The 20,331-nt window shown below is 42.9% G+C and overlaps 1 protein-coding gene across 3 annotated transcripts in view; it reads left to right on the top strand.

Annotated features, from left to right (window-relative positions):
- The window catches only part of NFATC3 (nuclear factor of activated T cells 3), an 821,290-nt gene that overhangs the window by 70,862 nt on the left and 730,097 nt on the right, over nucleotides 1-20,331 (top strand). The window contains exon 1 of one of the 3 annotated variants that reach the window (XM_069216234.1): nucleotides 17,248-17,796. The exons of the other annotated variants lie outside the window; for them this stretch is intronic. Within the exon in view, the coding sequence (XP_069072335.1) occupies nucleotides 17,775-17,796 (22 nt within the window). The 5' untranslated portion in view covers nucleotides 17,248-17,774. Of the gene's footprint in view, nucleotides 1-17,247; nucleotides 17,797-20,331 lie in introns of those variants that run through there. 3 annotated transcript variants of the gene reach the window in all.

Below are 20,331 nucleotides of genomic sequence, written 5' to 3'. Positions count from 1 at the left end.
GTATGCTGCACTCGCCCAATGCAGCCATTGGTCATGGCATTTGCCCTACTGGTAAAGAACATGCAAAGGTACAGCAATGATGTTGTCCGATGTGGGTTTTTTGGTATATGCATTTCAGTGTCCAGTTCTGTTAGTGCTTCATATGGACATTCAGACAGCTACTAAGGACTCCAGCCGATTCAACCGATTTTGGGACTAGGGAGTGGGAGAAGAAAATGTCTTCTCCGAATCAGAATATTGTTTTATTGGGTAATTCTAACTTATTCTTATGTTTCAGTTGAAATAATTTAATGAATTTTCTGGACAGTATAAACAAGTAAAACATTACTTCAGTCATAATAGATAGGCGAGTAACTGTGATTACATAATCTGTAGTAAAGAGATTTCAAGAATAAGCACATTCCAACAGGTCAGATCAATGACTTGGGTCAGCTGTGTAGAAATAAAAAAATGTACATCCCCAAGAAGAACACAATGTAAAGAAAAAAAGGTCGACGTGGGGAATAGTGGATTGAAGTGAGCATTACTTCCTGAATGTAGGAGGCCAAGTGTCCAAACTTGACTCGAAGTATCTCGCTACCAGTCAAGTCGTAGGATGTCGATAACAATGGTATTTCAAGATGGTTTTTAGAAAAGTCTGGTGTGTTCCATGGGAGTCTTAGATTTTGGTGAGGTCCTGATTCAGTAAGAATTTTTCCCCCAGTTGTTCAAACAGTCGCACATCCCCCAGGTGTGAAGATAAGTGGTTAGCCCTTTACCAGCCACATATTATTGGCAGCATAACACCTACTGCAAGTATCCTATCATCAGATCTGATCTGGTAAGTTCAGATATGGACGTTTCCACTACAGTTCTACCTAATATGGCAGAGGGATGTGTAAAGGTAATCCTGAAATGCACAATGCACATTACATAAAATGGCCAAGCCTTCTGAATTCAGGTGCGAAAAAAGTGCAGGTGCGAATCATAAAAGGGGAGCTCTTGACCTCATAAGCACTCACCTAAAATTATAGATTTCTGGTTCAATTGGAGGGCAAATCCTGTCTTAGAAACTCTTTGAATCCATTTATTTTGTTTTTAAAAATGGGTTTTAAAATGTCGAGGGATTTCCAGATAACTGGCTTTGTCTGAAAATACACCTGTATGTACTTTGGTGTAAAGGATTTGCCAAGAAAATGCTTTATGAATCTGAGCCAGGTATTTGTGATAATATAACCATAGTATGATGAGTTGCTTAGACACTACATTCTTCGCCCCTAGCCCTCCCAAGATGTCCCTAAGCAGTTTGGGTACTTTGTAGTGCATTTGGTTCAACCAAGTTAAAATCACCTTAGAAAATCTCTGTACATGTGCTGCACAACAATCCTTTTTCACAGCCCTTTCTGAGTTGGAAATCTCTGTAATTTGTTTTGAGAACATTTGAGGAGCATGATGAAGAATGTTAAAGGGGTTCTCCCTGGCTGTCACCCTGTTACCTCCAGATAAGGCAACTGTCCAGTTCAGTTGAAAGCTTGGGGGCATGCGTTGGGCCCCCTCTCCAGACTCTCTCCTGACCTGGGTAACCTATCCCTAGGCTATTTTTTACAATAAGGGGACCGGGCCCCTAGAAGCAGAGGTCAGAGGGGAGCACCTTTGCATGCCCCCCGTCCCCAGTAGCGGTGAGCTTGCCCGCAACCCATGCCTGTGTCTGGGGGGGGAGCAGTGGCCGTTGCAGGGAAGGAGATACCAGGCGAATCCAGCCACCCCCCAACCACCCCCTCTTGAAAGAGTCTGTCACTACAGTGGGGTACTTGATTCCCAGTAAGGGGAATTGCAGACCTATTACTTGCCAGGCCACACAATTAATAACCCAGTTCCTAAAGTAATCCTTGCCTCTGGTCCTGACATAGAACCTGTGTAACAAGATAAGTGCCTACAGGCTTTAGCACAGTGTAATAACAATCCACACTTAAAAGTTTTTTTGGCTTTGCGACATTCACAATAATATGTAAGGCTACTTGGCTGTCATAACATTTTAGTATAAGCACATTGCACCCAAAGAATTTGACTTAACTTTTCCCAGCTTATAATGCCTCCAGGTTTACCAGTGGCTTGACACTATATAGAACACAGGTCTACTGCGGTGTACATACGCTGGCAATCATCAGGCAGACAATTATAAACATCCCATTTCAGTAGGGCCACACAAGGTTCATCACTGTGAAATTCTACTCCCAGAAATTGTCAGAGTGGAGGACCAACACTAAAAACCTTGTCTACTGTTATCTTTTGAAATTACATGTAACCAAATCCACTCTACAGCCTGTAACAAATGTTGCTAAGAACCCCTATTTAGAGGCCTATTTGCTTTACTATATGCTTGTCACAATAAATAGGCCTGGCTTACTTCCTTTGTAATAAGGTTTTATAATAGAAATGCCAGACCCCTTAGTGTCTGGCATAAAATTTCCCTGCACATCTAGCAAGCCTATAGCTGTTATCCTTGGCTCGTCACCATAACCAATTCAGGGCTGCTGTACTGAGTGTAAGCTTCCTACAAGGCAACCATTGGGCATACAGTCGTAACATTGCAAATGTAAACAAAATTACAGTTGGTAAAGCAAAATACTCTTAGCTAATAGGATTTAACAAGGAGTCTCATAGTGCAGGTTGTCTGTATCCATGGTTTATTAGAGGAGGCAACGACTCCAAAATCCTTGTCTACTGAAGTACTCTGTGATATTCCATTAACAAAAAACCCATCTGTAGTCTTTAACCCCTTCCGTGCATTGGACGGCCTGCAACAGTGAAGAGACAAAAACATGAATATTGCGCTTTTGTCCCCACTTTGGTTTCCCATCAGTTTTAATTTTATACGTTTCTAGGCAGATTCAGTGTGTTGATAGGCACATTTGTTTAGGCAGATTCTACTTTGGGCATCCACACAAGTGAGGTATCATTTTTATCGGGAGACCGAGGAAATTCTGGTTGTTATGAGATTTGTACTGGTGTGGTGATACCGCAACTTTTCTACCCAGAAATGTGAGTAAAGTGTGACTTTTTATCTAAATTTGAGGTTTTCAGGGTATTCTGGATAAGAAGACATTGGGGGATCAAAGCAAGCAACATTTCCCTGAACTCCCCCAGGTGTCTAGTTTTCAGAAATGTCTGGGTTTGGCAGGTGTCCCTAGAAGGCCGCAGAGCCCAAGATTAAAAACGCAGGTGGCCCCCTATCTATAACAAAATAATCTGTTTTTACAAAGGGAATACCTGCATTTTTGGTCCCGGGCTTAGCGGCCATCTAGGGAAACCTACCAAAACCCAGACATGTCTGAAAACTAAACACCTGAGGGAGTCCAGGGAGGCGTGGTATGCATGGATTTCCCAACATTTTCCTAAGTAGAATCCCCTGCAAACCTCAAATTTAGATAAAAGATCACATTTTCCTCACATTTCTGTGTGTGATCACTGCGCCAGCACAAATTTCCTACCACCTAGCGTTCCCCTCGGCCTCCCGATAAAACTGATACCTCACTTCTGTGGGTGCCCAAAGCAGTCATCCTAAAAAGAAAAACTGCACTTGTCAACATGCTGTGATACCCACCTCAATCTCTACACGTTTTTGGCCCCTCCCTGTCACAAGCACTTGGCCCAGCCACGCAAGTGAGGTATCATTTTTATCAAGAGACTGAGGGGAGCGCTGGGTGGTAGGAAATTTGTGCTTGCGTGGTGATCCCACTCAGGAATGTGAGGGAAATGTGATTTATTTTTTTTGCAGGGAATTCTATGTAAGAAAACGTTGGAGGATGTACGCTGGCCACACCACCCTAGCATCCCTTGGCTTCTGGTTTTCAGAAATTTCTGGGTTTGGTAGGTTTCCCTAGATGGCTGTCGAGCACAGGACCAAAAATGCAGGTTACCCTCTTGCAAAACTAGGTTGTTTTGTGATTGATAATTTTGATGTCTCCACAATACATTTATACATTTTCGGCCATTTCCTGTCACGGGCACTAGGCCTATCCACACAAGTGAGGTACCATATTTATCGGTAGACTTGGAATGCTGGGTGGAAGGAAGTTTGTGGCTCACCTGAGACTGCAGAACTTAGCATCACCAAAATGTGAGGAAAATGTGTTTTTTAGACAACGTTTGAGGTTTGTAAAGGATTCTGGGTGACTGAACTTGGTGAGTCTCACAAGTCACCCCATCCTGGATTCCCCCAGGTGCTTAGTTTTCATAAATGTACAGGTTTGCTAGGTTTCCCTAGGTGCTGACTGAACCAGAGCCTAAAATCCACAGCTAGGTACTTTGCAAAAAATGCATTAGTTTTCAGTGGAGAAGTATTATGCTTCCACCTTGCGTTTTGGGGCATTTCCTATTGCGGATACTAGGCCTACCCTCACAAGTGAGCTACCGTTTTTATTGGGAGAGACTTGGAACACAGAATAGCAGAGCAACTGTTATTACCAATTGCCTTACTCTACATTTGCACCTTCCAAATGTAAGAAGGTGTGTAAGAAAGAAGTCATTTTGAGAAATGCCCTGTAATTCACATGCTAGTATGGGTACCTCCAAATTCAGAGATTTGCAAATAACCACTGCTTCTAAACTCCATATCTGGTGCCCATTTAGGTTTCCTTGATACCTATTTTTACTCTTCATATTTTATCGAATTAATTGCTTTATACCCGGTATACAGTGAAAACCCTTTGTAAGGTGCAGCTCATTATTGGCTCTGGATAACTTGGGTTCTTGGTGAACCTACAGGTCTTGTATATCCCCACAACCAGAAGGGTCCAGCGGAAGTAACAGTATATTGCTTTCAAAAATCTGCCTTAGTTGGAAGAAGTTACAGAAGAAACGTAGAGAGAAATGGCTGTTTTTTTTCAACTCAATTTCAATAGTTTTTTATTTTAATTGTCGAATTTCAACTGTTACTTTCTATAGGAACACCTTAAAGGATCTTCACATGACCTCTTGCTGAATTAAAAATCTTGTGTACCTTTCACAAATGTATAGCTTTCTGGGATCCAACATTGGTTTCAAAACATTTCTGTCACTAACTGGAAGGAGGTTGAGAGCACAAAAGAAAACAGAAAAATGGCTATGTCTCAGTAAAATGTCAAAACTGTGTTGAAAAATGTGTTTTCTGCTTCTAATTTGCCTCTTTCTGAAAGCTGGGAAGACGGTGATTTTAACACTGCAATACTTTTATTGTTGCCATTTGCGGGGGGGTTAGTGGCCTTCATCAGAACTATGAGATCTCTAAATAGTATGCCCAGACTCAAGTTGGAAACTTCATGACTGTAGGAAGACAGAAAAACATAACATGCAATCAATACTGTCTTGTGTCACTTAGTTAAAGGTACTTGTAAAAAACGTGTTCATCACTTTTAAATCGAATTCCATATGAAGTGATGACATTTTCATGCAACAAATGTTTATCATACTCTGCAAACCAATGCGAAACACTGCACTCAGGTGCAATAGTGGTATGTTTCAAAGTCTCGATATCTATAAGAAGAACTCACTTTGAGTTGTTCGGGGACTTTGCCACATGGGTGGAATAATGGAAATGTGTTTTTAGTCAATCATGGGAAAGCTCAATTAGAGGTAGTGTTACAAACTGTGGATTAGTATAATTGAGAAAGTATATTGCAGCACGATCCATCCTGTAATAGTTTCTGGCATTTTAGCACGGCAAACAGACTTGCTTCATTAGGCGATCTATGTTACTGAGTGCAGGTGTTGACATTAATAGTCAGTGTTTGAGGAACTATTGTTTTTACTGAGAATTCAGTTGGTTACATGGGAATTCATCATTTGGACCTCAGATATGGGTACCAAATCTGTAGATCCAACTTTGCTCCCTGTCCAAAAGTATGTTTTGTTAATGCTGTGGGCATTAGGAATCCATGGTTTGTGAATGACCGTGAAGTGTAGGTCATTATCTGTCCAGCCTAACTCCACAAAAGTAGTGAGTCGTTTCATGTTTTTTTTTTTTTTTTTTATATCTGACATTACTCCTATGTTCACTGATCCTGCCTTTGATCTTACATGTGGTCTTCTCCATATACATCTGTCCTCATGGACATGTGATTAAGTAAACCACATTTACAGAGTTACAGATAGGGTGTTTGTTTAGTGTCCAAGTGGTACAGTGTCCCAAATCACTGGGGTCTTATGGGTTTTGTCAAGAGGCAGACACTACAAGTACCACATGCAGACCCATAAAGTTGTGTTGGATTTATGGTTCTGTGTTTAGGGTCTTGTATGCACTAGAAAATAATTTTTCGTTACAAACCTTTTTTTTTTTATTTAAAGCCTAGGTTGTTTGGTTCCAGAATCCACCAGTGTTTTTTGATAACCTCTAACGGTTTCTGCTGGGGAAATACTCATATATTCAGTGTCCAGGCCCGGAAGTAGTTCTGGGTTGTAATTGGAAGGAATTCTGTTAAGATGATTTTATCATTTCCCTGGTGTCTTTGTTAAATTTTGATCAAAGTTGGCCGGTTTCTGAGGGCTATTTTAGAGGTATTCTTATATAAGCAACCAATTCAGTCACTTCAACACTATGCACAAATGTCACTTTACCTTTTGTGTTAAGTGAATTTCTAAGACAAACCTAAATCGTTGTATACCATCCAGGATATAAAAAAACATGCTGGAGTAAAAACAATTCTACATTTTGTAACAGAAGATTTCAATTCAGTTAAGAACACGGATGCAAGGATTATGTATCTTCTTTCATTTATTGTAGTGCAGCAGCCTTTTACAGTATCAACTATTAACCAACAGTAGAAGTGGAACAGGAACTATGTTTCCTATAACCAAGTAACTCATGCAGAGGTGAAGGTATTTCCACCAGTCACAGGTTTTCTTCTACTATAATTGCTTCCTTCACCCTCTGATCCAGGCTGGAGATGAGAATCATGCATGTTCAAAGCTTACTTGCAACAAAATAATCCACTTCCAGTTAATTTTTTGAAGGCAGACTCTACAGACCAATCTACGGCTTTCATAATGTCTTCCAGTCTACCTCCCAAAGAAAAGACCCTCAGTAAGATTGCTTCTCTGGCTGAATGAGCTCAAAGGGACGATGCATCAGTGATGGCCTCTGACATGGCAGCCTCCAACATTACACAACTCGCCCATCGGGCAGTTTTTGATGAAGTGAAGGCCCAATGAGTTTCCTACTGGATAACAGTACCTGAGTTCCTGCCGGGTGTGATTCCTCCTTTATATCCTCATACACTATATAGCAGCATAACACACAAAGCTTGGGGGCATCTGGAAATGCTGGATAGGAAATAGTGCAGGCATTGGACTTGATTCGCCTGGTCTCCATAAAAGTCACTTCTGCAATAAATATTCTACCTGACTGGTTCAGAGCCATCACATCTGAGACTGTTCTGCAGTAGACCAGGCACAGTATAATTGTCAGTTTGTCAGACCACTTTTCTCAGTATAAGTACTCAATAGCTAACCCGGACAGGAGAAGATTGACGACCATGTTCAAACCCCATAGATACTGGTATCTAGCCTTAGCAGATTTCAGGTAAACTGGTACATCTCAGAGACCTAGACAGACCCCACCTCCCCCCAAAGGACCACTTTCTCTAAGTGTATCTGTACAATTTATTGATACTGCCTGTTCAAGCTTTGATGGCTTCAGCCAGGCTCAAAACGGTCATGATCAACCATTGGCTTGTGAAATCCGCCCTACCTCCTCATCAATCCCCTGAATACTAGAGACCCATCTTCCAGTCGCTGGCATCCTCCTGCTGTCACAGTTCCAGTTTGCCATTATATTTATTGCTCCTCGAAGGGATTCTGCTACCTCCAAAATGTGTCTGTCCAGGCAGAAATGTCAGAAATATTTGGCTATTCCACCATAATCCTGGCTTTAGTGCCAACCCCACCACCCCACCCCAGACCCTAGCCAGTTCATGTATCTGTCTTCCAAGACATTGTCCATCCTCCAGAGGCAGTTCAAGTCAATTGATTTGCATCTACAGCTTGACCTCCTGTTGCTTACCTCAGTTGGCTGCCATTCAACTCTGACAAGGTCTGGGGCATTCTGGAAAAGCCCTTTCTTCTTTTCTCAGTGAAGTCCATCCACCATTGAAGCTCTGTCCTGGCCTCCTCCAAAAATGGTTATCAACTCTTGAGTCCGATAGGCCTTTCCAGAGATGGTGGTTCTCTAATCTCTGAAGGACTCTGTAGTGAAGGACACCTGTGACGATCACTTGGATTGCTGACTGGTTTCACAATAGCTGTGTTAGCTTTTCCAACAAAATCTTGTTTTTAGAGAATGCGATCTACAGCTTTTTTTTGTGATATTACCTACTTTTTCTGTGGAGATAAAACAAAGTGGATAACAAACCCCAGAAAGGTCATGGACTGTTGACAAACTCTGAAACAAATCTATACTGACTGGGTGCTGGGCTCGAAGGAGATCCTGAGATTGGTTCATAAGAAAGATGTTTTCTAGATGCATTATTTACCTAATGCCCATGTCTCTGAGGAACACCACTACATGGCATGAGGAGCTTGGTGAAGCTCAAAGGCCCTGAGAAGAGACCAAAGGGAAGTACCATTAATTCAATAATCTGTCAGCTAAACTGCAGGAAGTGACGGTGAGGGCCAAAGATGGGGACGGTCATATAGGTATCCTTGAGATCCAGCCTGATCTAGTCATTTTTGAGAAGGGGGCCTTAAAGGAGGTATATAATGTCCATCTTGGAATGTCAGTAGACCAACCAACCGTTAAATTCCTGGAGGGTGATCATTGGCTGAAATACCATGTCCTTTTTCTCCACCAGATAAAGGTGTTTCAAGAATCTCTGGGGACGCAAGACTGATCAAGCAGTGGCTCCCCTTGGCCTTAAAGTCTTCCATTTCCGTGTGCACCACTTTGCACTGTTCTTGAGAAAAGGTAAGCAGCTGCAGAAGCTGCTCTTGATTTGGGGAGCCATAGAACTCTACCTGAAACTCCTACTGTCAACAAGACCTAGGCATCCCCAGTTAAACTTTGCTATGCTAGGAGAAACGTTGCAAGCCGTCCCTCCCAGACTTGGGTGTGAAGAAGACATAAGACTTAGCTATGGTGTCTCCTAGAGTATTTAAAGCTCTACTGAAGTACCCACTGATGCCTTGTCCGTGTGTTCTTTGGTGGGGAAGATCTCCCACACTCAATTTGGCCTGGTCTTCAAACCATAGTCTGTTTGAAGAACTAAAACCTTTGTGTGTTCCCTGTGTCTAAGAAAGCTTAGTGAGCTGGAGTGTAAAAGACAGCCCACCAGATGTATGTAGTCTCTTGTGGAGTTGCCTGGCCACGCACAGCAGTAGGCCAGACTGATATTTATACTGGTACTGCAAGCTGGTCCCTTCCTGATCTAATTGTGCGGTGCACAGCACTCAAACTTTATTGGGTGCATGTGAATGGAAGCAGTCTATTCTGAAGCCATCCGGCACCCTCTGTCAGGCAGAGGACCACTCTTTAAGGAGTGCAGCCTGCCTCAGAAATTTGCAGAAGAGTATCTGCCATGCCTCTGTAGCTCCGTCAGTGTAACCAGTCAAATGGGCAAAACAGGGCAGTGTTAAATCTCCAGACATACCTTAACCCTGTGGAAGTGGGTAGCCACGTATATAACAAACCTCACTCAAATCACACCCATAAGGCACCACTTAGCTTGCTTCCAAACAGGAAGATAAAAAGGGTCATCACGTGTGAAGAAAGCAGTTGGAATGAAAGATGACCTGTGATTGTTAGAAATACCTATTGACCATTTGTAGGAGTCTGGCCTGGTTTGTAGTGGGTACCTTGGGTACTTACACCTTATACCAGGTCCAGTTATCCCTTATAAGTGAAGTAGTAGTGTTCTAGCAGCTTAGGTTGATAGAGGTAGCTATAGCAGAGCAGCTTAGACTAAACTAGGAGACATGCAAAGCTCGTGCAGTACCACTTATAGTTACACAGTACTTATACACAAGTAAAAACAATACTCAGTGTTACAAAAATAAAGGTAGTTTATTTGGGTGACACAGTACCAAAAATATCTTAGAGGCAATACTCCTGGAGGTAAGTATTATACACAATATATATACGACACACCATAACTAGACAAGTAATTAGTCATAGAACAGTGCAAACAATAGGAAATGCTATAGAATGCAATGGGAGAAAATAGGTCTAGGGGCAACACAAACCATATACTAAGAAAGTGGAATGCGAATCACGAATGTACTGTGTGCAGAATCGCTGGTTTCCTGGACCTGAAGACCTGCAGAAGAAGGGGACCAAGTCCAGAAGTCGAAAGAAGTTCCAGGAAGGGCAGGAGCCCCTGTCAACACAGAAGACAGTGCAAAAGAAGGGTCCCCGATTGGATGAAGACTGCAGGAATGCTCCCTGGGAAGATGCCAGCGGGTTCTTGCGTGATGCAAAGGATGTCCTATGACGTGAAGATGGATGCAGACATGATTTTGTGTTGGAAGTTGCCAACAAGCCTTGGTTACAACAAATATGTGCTATGTGTCAAAATGGTGCTGGCTGGACCCAGGAGGGACCTGGGGGCCTCAACTCTGTATGAGGAGGAAGAGGGGGCTCTCAGCACTTTAGAGAGCCCTCAGGATGCCAGACAGCACCCACAGGAGTCTCAGGACACAGGGACAAAGGAGGTGCAAAACGCGGATGGTGCAGCACAAAAAAGGAAGGTTCTACGCCGCCGGAGAACAACTCAGCGAGTTGAACGTCGCAGGATGGAGTGCTGGGGACCTGGGCCAGGCTGCGCACGAAGAAATTTTGCAAATAGTGCACAGAGGCTTCAGGAGGTGAAGAAGACGCAGTACACAGGAGTACCATCGCTCTCGGGAAAAGCAAGGTCTTACCTCCTCAAAATTGCGTCAGCAGGACCTCGGGACAGTCTTTCGATGGGGTCCACCCTTGGTGTCCTTAGGAGCACGCTTGTCACTGTGAGAAGAGTCCATGGGTACCGGTTGTCATCTTGGAAGATGCCTGCATGAGCAGGGGAGTGACTCTGTCACCCCAAGGGAGATTTCCTCAGTCCTTCTGGTGCGGGATGAAGACAGGGAGTCCCCAGATCGTGCACACCGTGGAAACTGTTGCAGTAGCTGGCTGGAGCTGAAGTTCCAGAGGAAAAGTATCCCTTGTGGATACTTTGCTGCTGTTACGGCGGTTCCTGGAGCAGGCTGCGGTTAATCCGATGTCAGAGGATGAAGTAGTAGTTGCAAAGGATTCCTGAAGGAAACTTGCAACCAGAATCAGAGGAGAACCCACAGGAGAGACCCCCAAATAGCCCTGATAGGGGGATTGGCTACCTTATCAGGTAAGGACCTATCAGGAGGGGTCTCTGACGTCACCTGCTGAAGCTGGCCACTCAGAGCCTTCCAGAGTGCTCCCACACCTTGCAAAGCAAGATGGCCGAAGTCTGGGACACACTGGGGGAGCTCTGGGCACCACCCCTAGGGTGGTGATGGACAGGGGAGTGGTCACTCTCCTTTCCTTTGTCCAGTTATCACCAGAGCAGGGGACAAGGGGTCCCTGAACAGGTGTAGACTGGCTTAGGCAAGGAGGGCACCATCTGTGCCCTTCAAAGCATTTCCAGAGGCTGGGGGAGGCTACCCCTCCCCAGAGTGTAACACCCATTTCCAAAGAGAGAGGGTGTAATACCCCGCTCTCAGAGTAAATGCATTGCTCTGCCTTCCTGGGACTGAGCTGCTCAGACCCCAGGAGGGCAGAACCCTGTCTGTGAGGTGGCAGCAGCTGTAGCTGCAGTGCAAGCCTCCGAGAGCTGGTTTGGCAGTACTGGGGGTCCATGCTGGAGCCCCCAGGATGCATGCAATTAGCGCCCCAATACCAGATTTGGAATGGGGGGGGGGGGGATGAGTCCATGATCTTAGGCAGGTTACAAGGCCATATTCAGAGTTACCATTGTGAAGCTACATATAGCTATTGCCCTATATGTAGTGCACACGTGTAATGGCGTCCCGCACTCAACAAAGTCCCGGGAAATGGCCCTGAACTATGTGGGGGCACTTTTGCTAGTGCAAGGGTGTCCTCACACTTAGTAACTTTGCCCCTGACCTTCAGCAAGTGAAGGTTGTACATATAGGTGACTTATAAGTTACTTAGGTGCAGTGAAAATGGCTGTGAAATAGTGTGTGCGCTATTTCACACAGGCTGCAATGGCAGGCCTGTGGAAGGGTTCCTTCTGGGTGGCAAAAGAAATGCTGCAGCCCATAAGGATCTCCTGGAACCCCAATGCCCTTGGTACCTAGATACTATATACTGGGGACTTATAAGGGGGGGGTCCAGTGTGCCAATTGAAATTGGTAAATGAAGTCACTAGCCTACAGTGACAAATTTAAAAGCAGAGAGAGCATAAGCACTGAGGTTCGGATTAGCAGAGCCTCAGTGACCAGTCAAGCACTATACAGACACACACCTTAGGCCATAAACTGCAAGCCCTGGGGTCGTGCCTAGCAGGATCCCAGTGAGACAGGCAAAACACACTGAGATATAGATTTTTATCTATGAGCACTGGGGTCCTGGCTAGCAGGATCCCAGTGACACAGTAAAAACACATTGACACACACACTCTCAAACAGGCCAAAACGTGGGGGTATCCATGCTAGAAAGATGCTACTTTCTCACACCATAGCATGAGTTATTTGCTTTTGGGATGGGGCTTATGCTTTCCTTTCAAATGTTCGTTAAAAATTGAGATTCTCAAAAGCTGTTGAGTTGGAATAAATGACAGAATGCATACCTCTTGCATTTGGTTCTGACATCGGCAAAGGCTGCTTATAAGAAATTTGAAGATTCTCATTGCGCTCCTGCAGTGTTGGTGTCTGTTTGGCTAGCCATGCGATTCCTTTAGGTTCCTGGTTACAATGGAAAGTTCAGACCTCGTTCTGCAGGCTTATTTGTCATCTCAAAAGTGATTAATTCCATAGCTGTGTGATTACATTTCTGCGAATTGATGAATTCATCCTTTATTGTAGGTCTCCTTGCTTAAAACTGTAGCCACATTACCAATTCTTACAGTACCTCATCCACCATTGGTACAAAGTGAAGAACCAGAGTAATAAGTAAATGCAATTATTGGCTACAGTATACTCCAAGACTGCAATATGATTAATTGTAAAGGATACAGACCAGCTGATTGCTCATGAGAACTTGCATCTTTTGTGTGTGCTTCACGTCTTGCAAAGACCTTTCTTCAGCGATTCCTGTATCCTCTGTGAAAATTGGATAGAAATCCTTTTTTTGGGGGGTGGGGGATGTAATTACAATTGTCAGTATTGGCTGCTGTGGTTGTATTTGATGAACACATGTTTGACAGTTATCCACATTGACTGAGCCTGTAGATCAAGTTATTGCTCCCAGATCTGCTGTCCTCTGCCCTGTAACCCTTTACATCCAGTAATATCCTGGTTAAACACATGAGAAGATTGAATATCTAGATGGCCAGTATTTCTAAAACATGAAGCATGGCGATAGTAAAATTGCAGATGGTAGCAGAGCTTTTGAACTAGTTTTGATTTGGGAGAAACAGAATCTAGTTTGATGCCTGCTTTTTTGTGAAACTTATTTTAGGTTTATTGGTGGAGTGAGGTGGTTTCATACTAATATTCAATAACTTTATTGTATCAACAAATCTCATAACAAAGTACAACATTTTTCATAATATCCATGTATGTAAAACAACTAAAAGATATAAGACATCAATAGCTCAAAGTATGTAGTCCTGCTAAAACTTCAGACAATGCTAATGCATATAGTAAAGTTTATGTACAAATTTTGAAATTAACAGCCAGTAGATCAAGGCAGTAGCAGCAGGTAAACTTGCTTATGAAGGAATAGTAGACTACCAGCTAAAGGTAAGAGGGTCCAGCCAATACCATTCATATACCTGTGTGGTAGCAACTTAGCATACACAAAATAAACATAGGCTTCCAAACAGAAGAAAGTCCAGATAAGAGAGATTCAGTAGGACTCCGACTGATTCTATGAATTGCATGCTCATGCCAGTTAATAACAATGTGAGTTCCTAATCCAGTTTCTGGACACATTCCAGCTAGTTGACCTGCATACTGTGGATATATTAGACTGTATGAACTGTTCTGTGAGGTGCAGCTGAGCATCATCCGGGCAGGATCATTTACATCCTAACTTGCTGCAGTCTTTAGTTTTGCGTCTCTGGCTTTCATTATATCTTCTAGACATCCTTGCAGGATGTATGTAGGATGCAACAACCTGGTTAATTTCCATCCGATTTGAGGACCATGATAAAACATTCAAGGAGCCAGTGCTGTTCCACAAAGAGTAATGAAGTGCATAAGGGTTTCTTCACAGCGCAGCTAAGAGCATTGTGTGTCAAATCTGGGACCGGAGGCCTTCGTCCAAGATTGGGTGAAGGACCAAACCTGTAGGGTTCCTAATATAAACCTCAGAAATATAGGGCCTTTTCATAGGGGGAAATATCAGCTCAGTAAATGGCTCAGACTAAGGTTCGGGCTCCAAAGCCAGATATTTTGTCAGTAGGACACTTTTCCTGGCCTCATGCTTGCATGGCTTTGTTCATATCTGGCTTGCACCGTAGGTCTGAGCAGTCTATTGACGTACGAATGTGCTCAACATGTCTGTTCCTTTGAAAACTGCTACAGTTTTGGCTTTTCAACTCAGGACATCCTGCAGGGTCAACCAAAACACAGCAAGGGTTGTGGTGGTCTAAACCTGAATTTAATAGCCTATAGGGTGAAAAGCAATAAAGGTCTCCGCAGTCGTCATTCCCAACTCTCCTCTAAGTATTACCATTGGAGTTCCTGGACCTAGATATAATCGTCTCAGAAGATAATTTTCCAGTTTTGTAGGCCCTTCACATTTGTGTCCCTGAATTTCGATGCCATAGGAGCTCACTGCCACAGCTTTTGTTTCATGAGTTTATTTTTTACTCCTTTCTTTTTTGTTTTTCATATGGAGCATAACTTTACAGTAGTACATTTTCGGAATGAGTCCGACAGACCCTGCCCTGCTCCTGTTTTGTGTAGTAACGTCCTTCTCCGCAGCAGCAAATCCTGTTCTTCAGTCCTTCGCCAGAGTGGCGGCTGAGCTCCTGGATCAGTCTACAGCCTCCTACCCTTCCCTGCTGGAGAGTTCTGACTTACATAAAAGTGACAAAGTCTGAATGTGGAGATCTTTACCGCAACTTGGTCTATTAGCTTCCGGAGGACAATTCTCTCTTTTCAGACACTGCCTGCAGCCTTGCCCCACTGAACTTTACCTTCTCAGAACATTTTTCTTGAAAGTTCTTCTAAGCCTGCAGCTAAGTGCTGACAGGGCCCAAGCCACTTCTTGTATCGGACCTGAGCTCCGTCATGGTCAGCAATGTTTTTCGACTTTACACCGGTCTCGTCTGACTAAATGTCTATGGTTGGAGCTTTGATCTTTTAGGTGCTAGTTTTTACTGAAAATTTAAAAAATCATAACTCTGGTTCTACTGATCAGACGTTTGACGTTTTGGTGTCAAATAATTTATCGAAATGTACTTTTTTTTTTTTCTTAATTGTGGGATTTTTCTTGTTGTTTTTTCATTGTATTGTTGTTTCTTTACTGCATAAATATTTTACGCATTGCCTCTGAGTTAAGCCTGACTGCTTTTTAAGGACCGGTTCATTTTGCGTCTTTTGTGGTTAACCCTGCCTGGGATTGTGGCTGTTGATTGACCATGGCTCACACCACAGCCGAGAGAAAGCCCAATTTCTCACAACAACAAATACAGCACTTCACCCAAACACTCTTCACCCCCCTCTGACTTCCCCCAACACAGTAGCATTGTACTTGCTCAAAAATACTTATCAGAGCCCCACATAGTTGAAGGAAGCACTGTATAAATGTTACAATACAAAATCATTTGGGGAAGAATTTAGAGGTATTTAACTAGAAGAGGGTGATGGTGGTCATTCTTTCATGACGTTTAATTAAATTGGACAGTATGGTCCATTGGTCAAATTGCATCACCCAGAAGCTTTTGTTTTCAGCATAGCAGTAGGACCTGTAAGCATGTGTATGGCAATCCTTAGGAGGTTTATTACTGAGGTGCAAGTGATTTTTCCTTATATAAACCGCAGAAAGCCAGACGCAAAATTGTAAGGGGTGGTGCTCATTTTTTATTTATATAAGGCACCGCCATCGAGGGCTAGTGAAGTATCTGGCAGCACTAAGGTTGGGCACTCAAAATCCACATTGTGTGTCACCGTTCCGAGGGCATGGGTAGGGCCAAGGTAGCAAAGATCACGACCAGGGTTGCTAGAATCCTAGTATAAATAAAGTTGGTCAATTAGAGGGCAAGGCTGATTGGGCTGCAATCTTTAAAGAGGCCATCCAGTGTAGAGAAAATATATATCTTCACCCAGTCCTGTGTCTCGGTCTATCGCCAACAATAATCCTTCTAGAATATTGATTTGTTTGATGTCAGCTGGGAGTTTAAGATGTAGTGTGTCACCATTCACTGAAGGGCCCCTTTAAAAATTTCCAATCAAGAGTATTGAAAATCTGTGCTCATACCAAGTATGGCATGTGAAGCAAGTCCTAGCCACCATATCTGCACAGTAGCAAAATATGTTAAGGAGGGTTTGGGGTCACTGATCTGAGTGACCTCATTGCAGGGATTGTCTTTTGATTGGAATTCTCTTTTGGATTTTTTAGTAACTTCAGGTTGGAATTTGGACAGACGTATTTGTTGCAAGACATGCCCTTTTATGGGATTATTTTGGTTTATCTCTTTTCCCAATATGTTGTATTTTGGAAAAATGTAACCGTTATTCTGAACTTCATTAGTGTTCCAATTATGTATTTTTTATTTTATACAGTTTTGACCAAAATTAAATAAAAATACCTATACACTTAGTTTGCTTGGAGAAAAATATTTTTTTCCTCTGAGTTATTTTTTCTGTTATTTTTCCTCGCGATTTCAGCTCCACCTTGATCTAAGCAAGAAGTGCGGGTTTCTTTAATCCGTGTAGTTTGCTTTACTGTGCGGCTGTTTTAGCACCGCCTTCCTCTGGAGGTCACATGTCAGATTGGTATGCTTTTCAGCAATGTTTAGTTGTTACCCGTATTGGGTGTGGGTAGGAGGGAGGAGGGCAGAAGGGAGCAGAAAGAAGGCAGCTTTCACACCAGTGCGAAACATGAGGAGGTCAGCCTCGCTTGAGAGTAAGCAGTAGTTTGACTGTTGAAGGAGGTGTCTAAGGCGGCCTTAGTGGGTCAGGGGAGTAGACATACCAGACTTGGCTACAAGCCCAGGCTCTAAAACAACATCCAAGTCATCAAATTTGCCCAGGCACGCCATGTGAGGTTCAAATGACAGTGGAATTTAAGACGAGCGAAGCGCGCAGCAAGGCTTAGAGGTTGTACTAGCAAGAGCAGGGCTTTCAACAGGCTGACGTTACTGTAAACCCCTATCAAGCAAGTGTGAGCAATTCAGTATAAAACGATCCCTTTGGATGAACAACATCTTATTCGAGCGCCTTTGGATGGATTTTGCGAACTGTCAGACGACATCGGCAACGGGATTTGGGCATTGGGCATTGGAGTCTACACGTTTTACGAACTGGCGTCTACGACAGAAGCTGAAATTTCATCACTTGTATGGTTGCGTTCGTTGCGGCAGAGTTTGAAAAGAAACTACACCTATTTACAAGGGCCCCAGACGTTCAACAGAGGGAACATTTCAGAGGCTTACAGAGGGCTTCCGGTGAAGTGAACCAGCATGCTGTGTGCTGCCTCAGCAGGTGAGCTACATTCTAACTTGTGAGTGCTTGCTCCACAGGTTTTCATGTTCCAAATTATTTCTGCAAACAGCTCTCATACTTTAAGGTGGGACTTTTTTTTTCTTTTAAGGTTGGGGGTCGGTATTCCACTGTGTTTCCTTTCTGAGACCTGTTGCAATTATAACATGAAAACTCCGTCGTTTTTATTTGTCTTTGTAATGTCTATGTTCGGTTTTATTTTTTATTTTAAGGCCGTAGAACAATGTTTCTAAGTGTAGGTTGTTCTAAGGCATGCCATGCGCAAAATTATCTACAAAACAAATGTGACCATTTCTCTCTGGTTCTGTAGATTACATTTGTAAGCGATATGTTATTAACTGTTCAGGTGGCTGCCGTGTTAATGGTGTTGTAAATATGCCCATGACAGTCGTTCAGCCTGGCGTTTCATGCTCAGATTCCCAGTATCTGAGGTGACCTCAGTAAGAGTACTCTGTGACACCAGAGGCTGCTCTTGTGACACGGGTCTCCTGCTGCACTTATTATGAACAGGACAGAAGAGAGTAGAATTTTGATCATATCCAGTAAAAGTCGAGACCCAAGGATCCGGTAAATGTGGATACCCTAGGATGGGGTATTATGCTGTGGTAGATTCTTCGATTTCAGAATTCTACCCGCTCTTGGAATGAGGCATAACATATGCATTCAATATTTATTGAATCGAAAGCTGCACGGTATGCCTGTTTATGAGATGTTATCTTGATACCTTTCGACAAGCTTTACCCGGTGAACCGCTTGGGGTGGCAGGGCTGCTGTGGGGTGCTTTTGTTACTTCCTAACTTGTGATTCCTATACCGGAGCAAACCCGTGTTTGCACCGCATTAAGAATTTAGCCACAAATTAGGAATCGAAGATTTAGTCGGTTTTAAGTTCTTTCATTTTGTTTTAATTTTTGTGATTTTTTTTGTTTTTTTTTTAAATCTGTACGGTTTTTTAATCGGTCCACAAATCGGTGGTTACGTCAGAACATTGATAGGGGGTAGTAGAAAAACATATTTCCCTTGCATCAGTCATTGCCTAAAATGATAGTGCTCCTATCAAAATCTTTATTAAGCATTTATAATGATCACAAGATCAATCCCAGCGAAAGGTATCAGATAGCACACAATTATCTCGAGGCTCTACTCTCACATTACTTATCCATTTGATTTTTGGTGAATTGGTGGCACTGATACAACGTTTTTCCAACTGAAATAAATACAGATTGGTAAATTTGAGGGTTAGTGGATCTGTTAGTGAACGTTTGAGGACAGCTAAGATTAATAAATACTTGTAATATCATAGACCCGTGTCATTGTGTTTTTTTTTTTTTTAAGGTGATGTTTTCTGCCTCTCCCCCCTGTAATTTGATAAAACAGAGGAGGCTCGGTATTTACTTTCTCGAATACCCAGGTGTCACTATCTTGGTGAGGAAATGTAATTAATAACACTCCTTACTTTGTACTGCATTTTGTAAACTGTGTCCCTTTCGTTTTTCTTCTGACTGTCGCATGAAGTTTCCCAACTGTAACATGAATTAATTTGGGAAAAATGTTGGCAAGATGTCATTAGGTCGAGCACTCAAGCTCTTTGGACATGTAAGTATTGTGGGCTTTTAACCACGCCCATCACTTTTATTCATTCCTGGGCTTGCCCTTCAAAAATCACTTTGTCATTGGTAAATGCTTTACGTTTGTCCTGCCTCAAGGCTGTTTATGTCACACATTGCAGACTGCCCCTGCTACATGGAGTATTGCACGATTGCAGCTATACTTCAGCGTGGGTGAACTATTTTTTTTCTTTTGTCTCTCCTCTTCGTGCTGCATGGCGGCCATGGCGCTGACAGCACAGACAGGCACAACAGTGTGAACTCAATTGGTGGTATTGAAGCACTGGTCACATTGTTCACAGTTACCTAGAGTAGTTTCTTGTGGCTCTCCCCTTAAAACACTTGAAATTGGTAAATACTTTAAGTAAAACAGAAATCCTCAAAGCGAAAGTGGCTCTTCTGGGACAGCAGGAGAGCCAATATTACAATGTTCACTGCACTCTGGATACCTGCCCCCATAATGTTTTGCAGGACATTACTTTTACAAAATATTTTTGCTCATAACTCAGCCTGTGGTGGTCCTAGGACATGGGCCCACCTACAAAATGCTCAGCATGACGTGCTTTTTCTGTCTGTCATCTCTTTGTCCCCACTCTATGTTAATTGGGACCCCAAAATAATAGCCTCTCCCACCATTCAGTGTCTTTAAGTGCTGTCACAGCTGGAACTGTTGGTTTACAGCTGGTAATAGCTTGTGTTTTAAAGGCTTTGTTTGTAATATCGTTGCTATAGTACTGCTACTCCTAAAATGTGTAATGCATTATGCCCTCCAAGGGCTAAATATATGGTTATGCTGCATTATTTAATGCCATTTTCTTTTTGTGAGGTTATGCCCTCTAGAGGCTAAATATATGGTTGTGCTGCATTATTTAATGCCATTTTCTTTTTGTGAGGTTATACCCTCTAGGGGC

This window comes from Pleurodeles waltl, chromosome 12 (assembly GCF_031143425.1).
Source record: "Pleurodeles waltl isolate 20211129_DDA chromosome 12, aPleWal1.hap1.20221129, whole genome shotgun sequence".
In the NCBI taxonomy this organism is placed as follows: domain Eukaryota; kingdom Metazoa; phylum Chordata; class Amphibia; order Caudata; family Salamandridae; genus Pleurodeles; species Pleurodeles waltl.
Note: the sequence above shows the minus strand (reverse complement) of the source record. Positions and strands in the feature narration are given on the sequence as shown.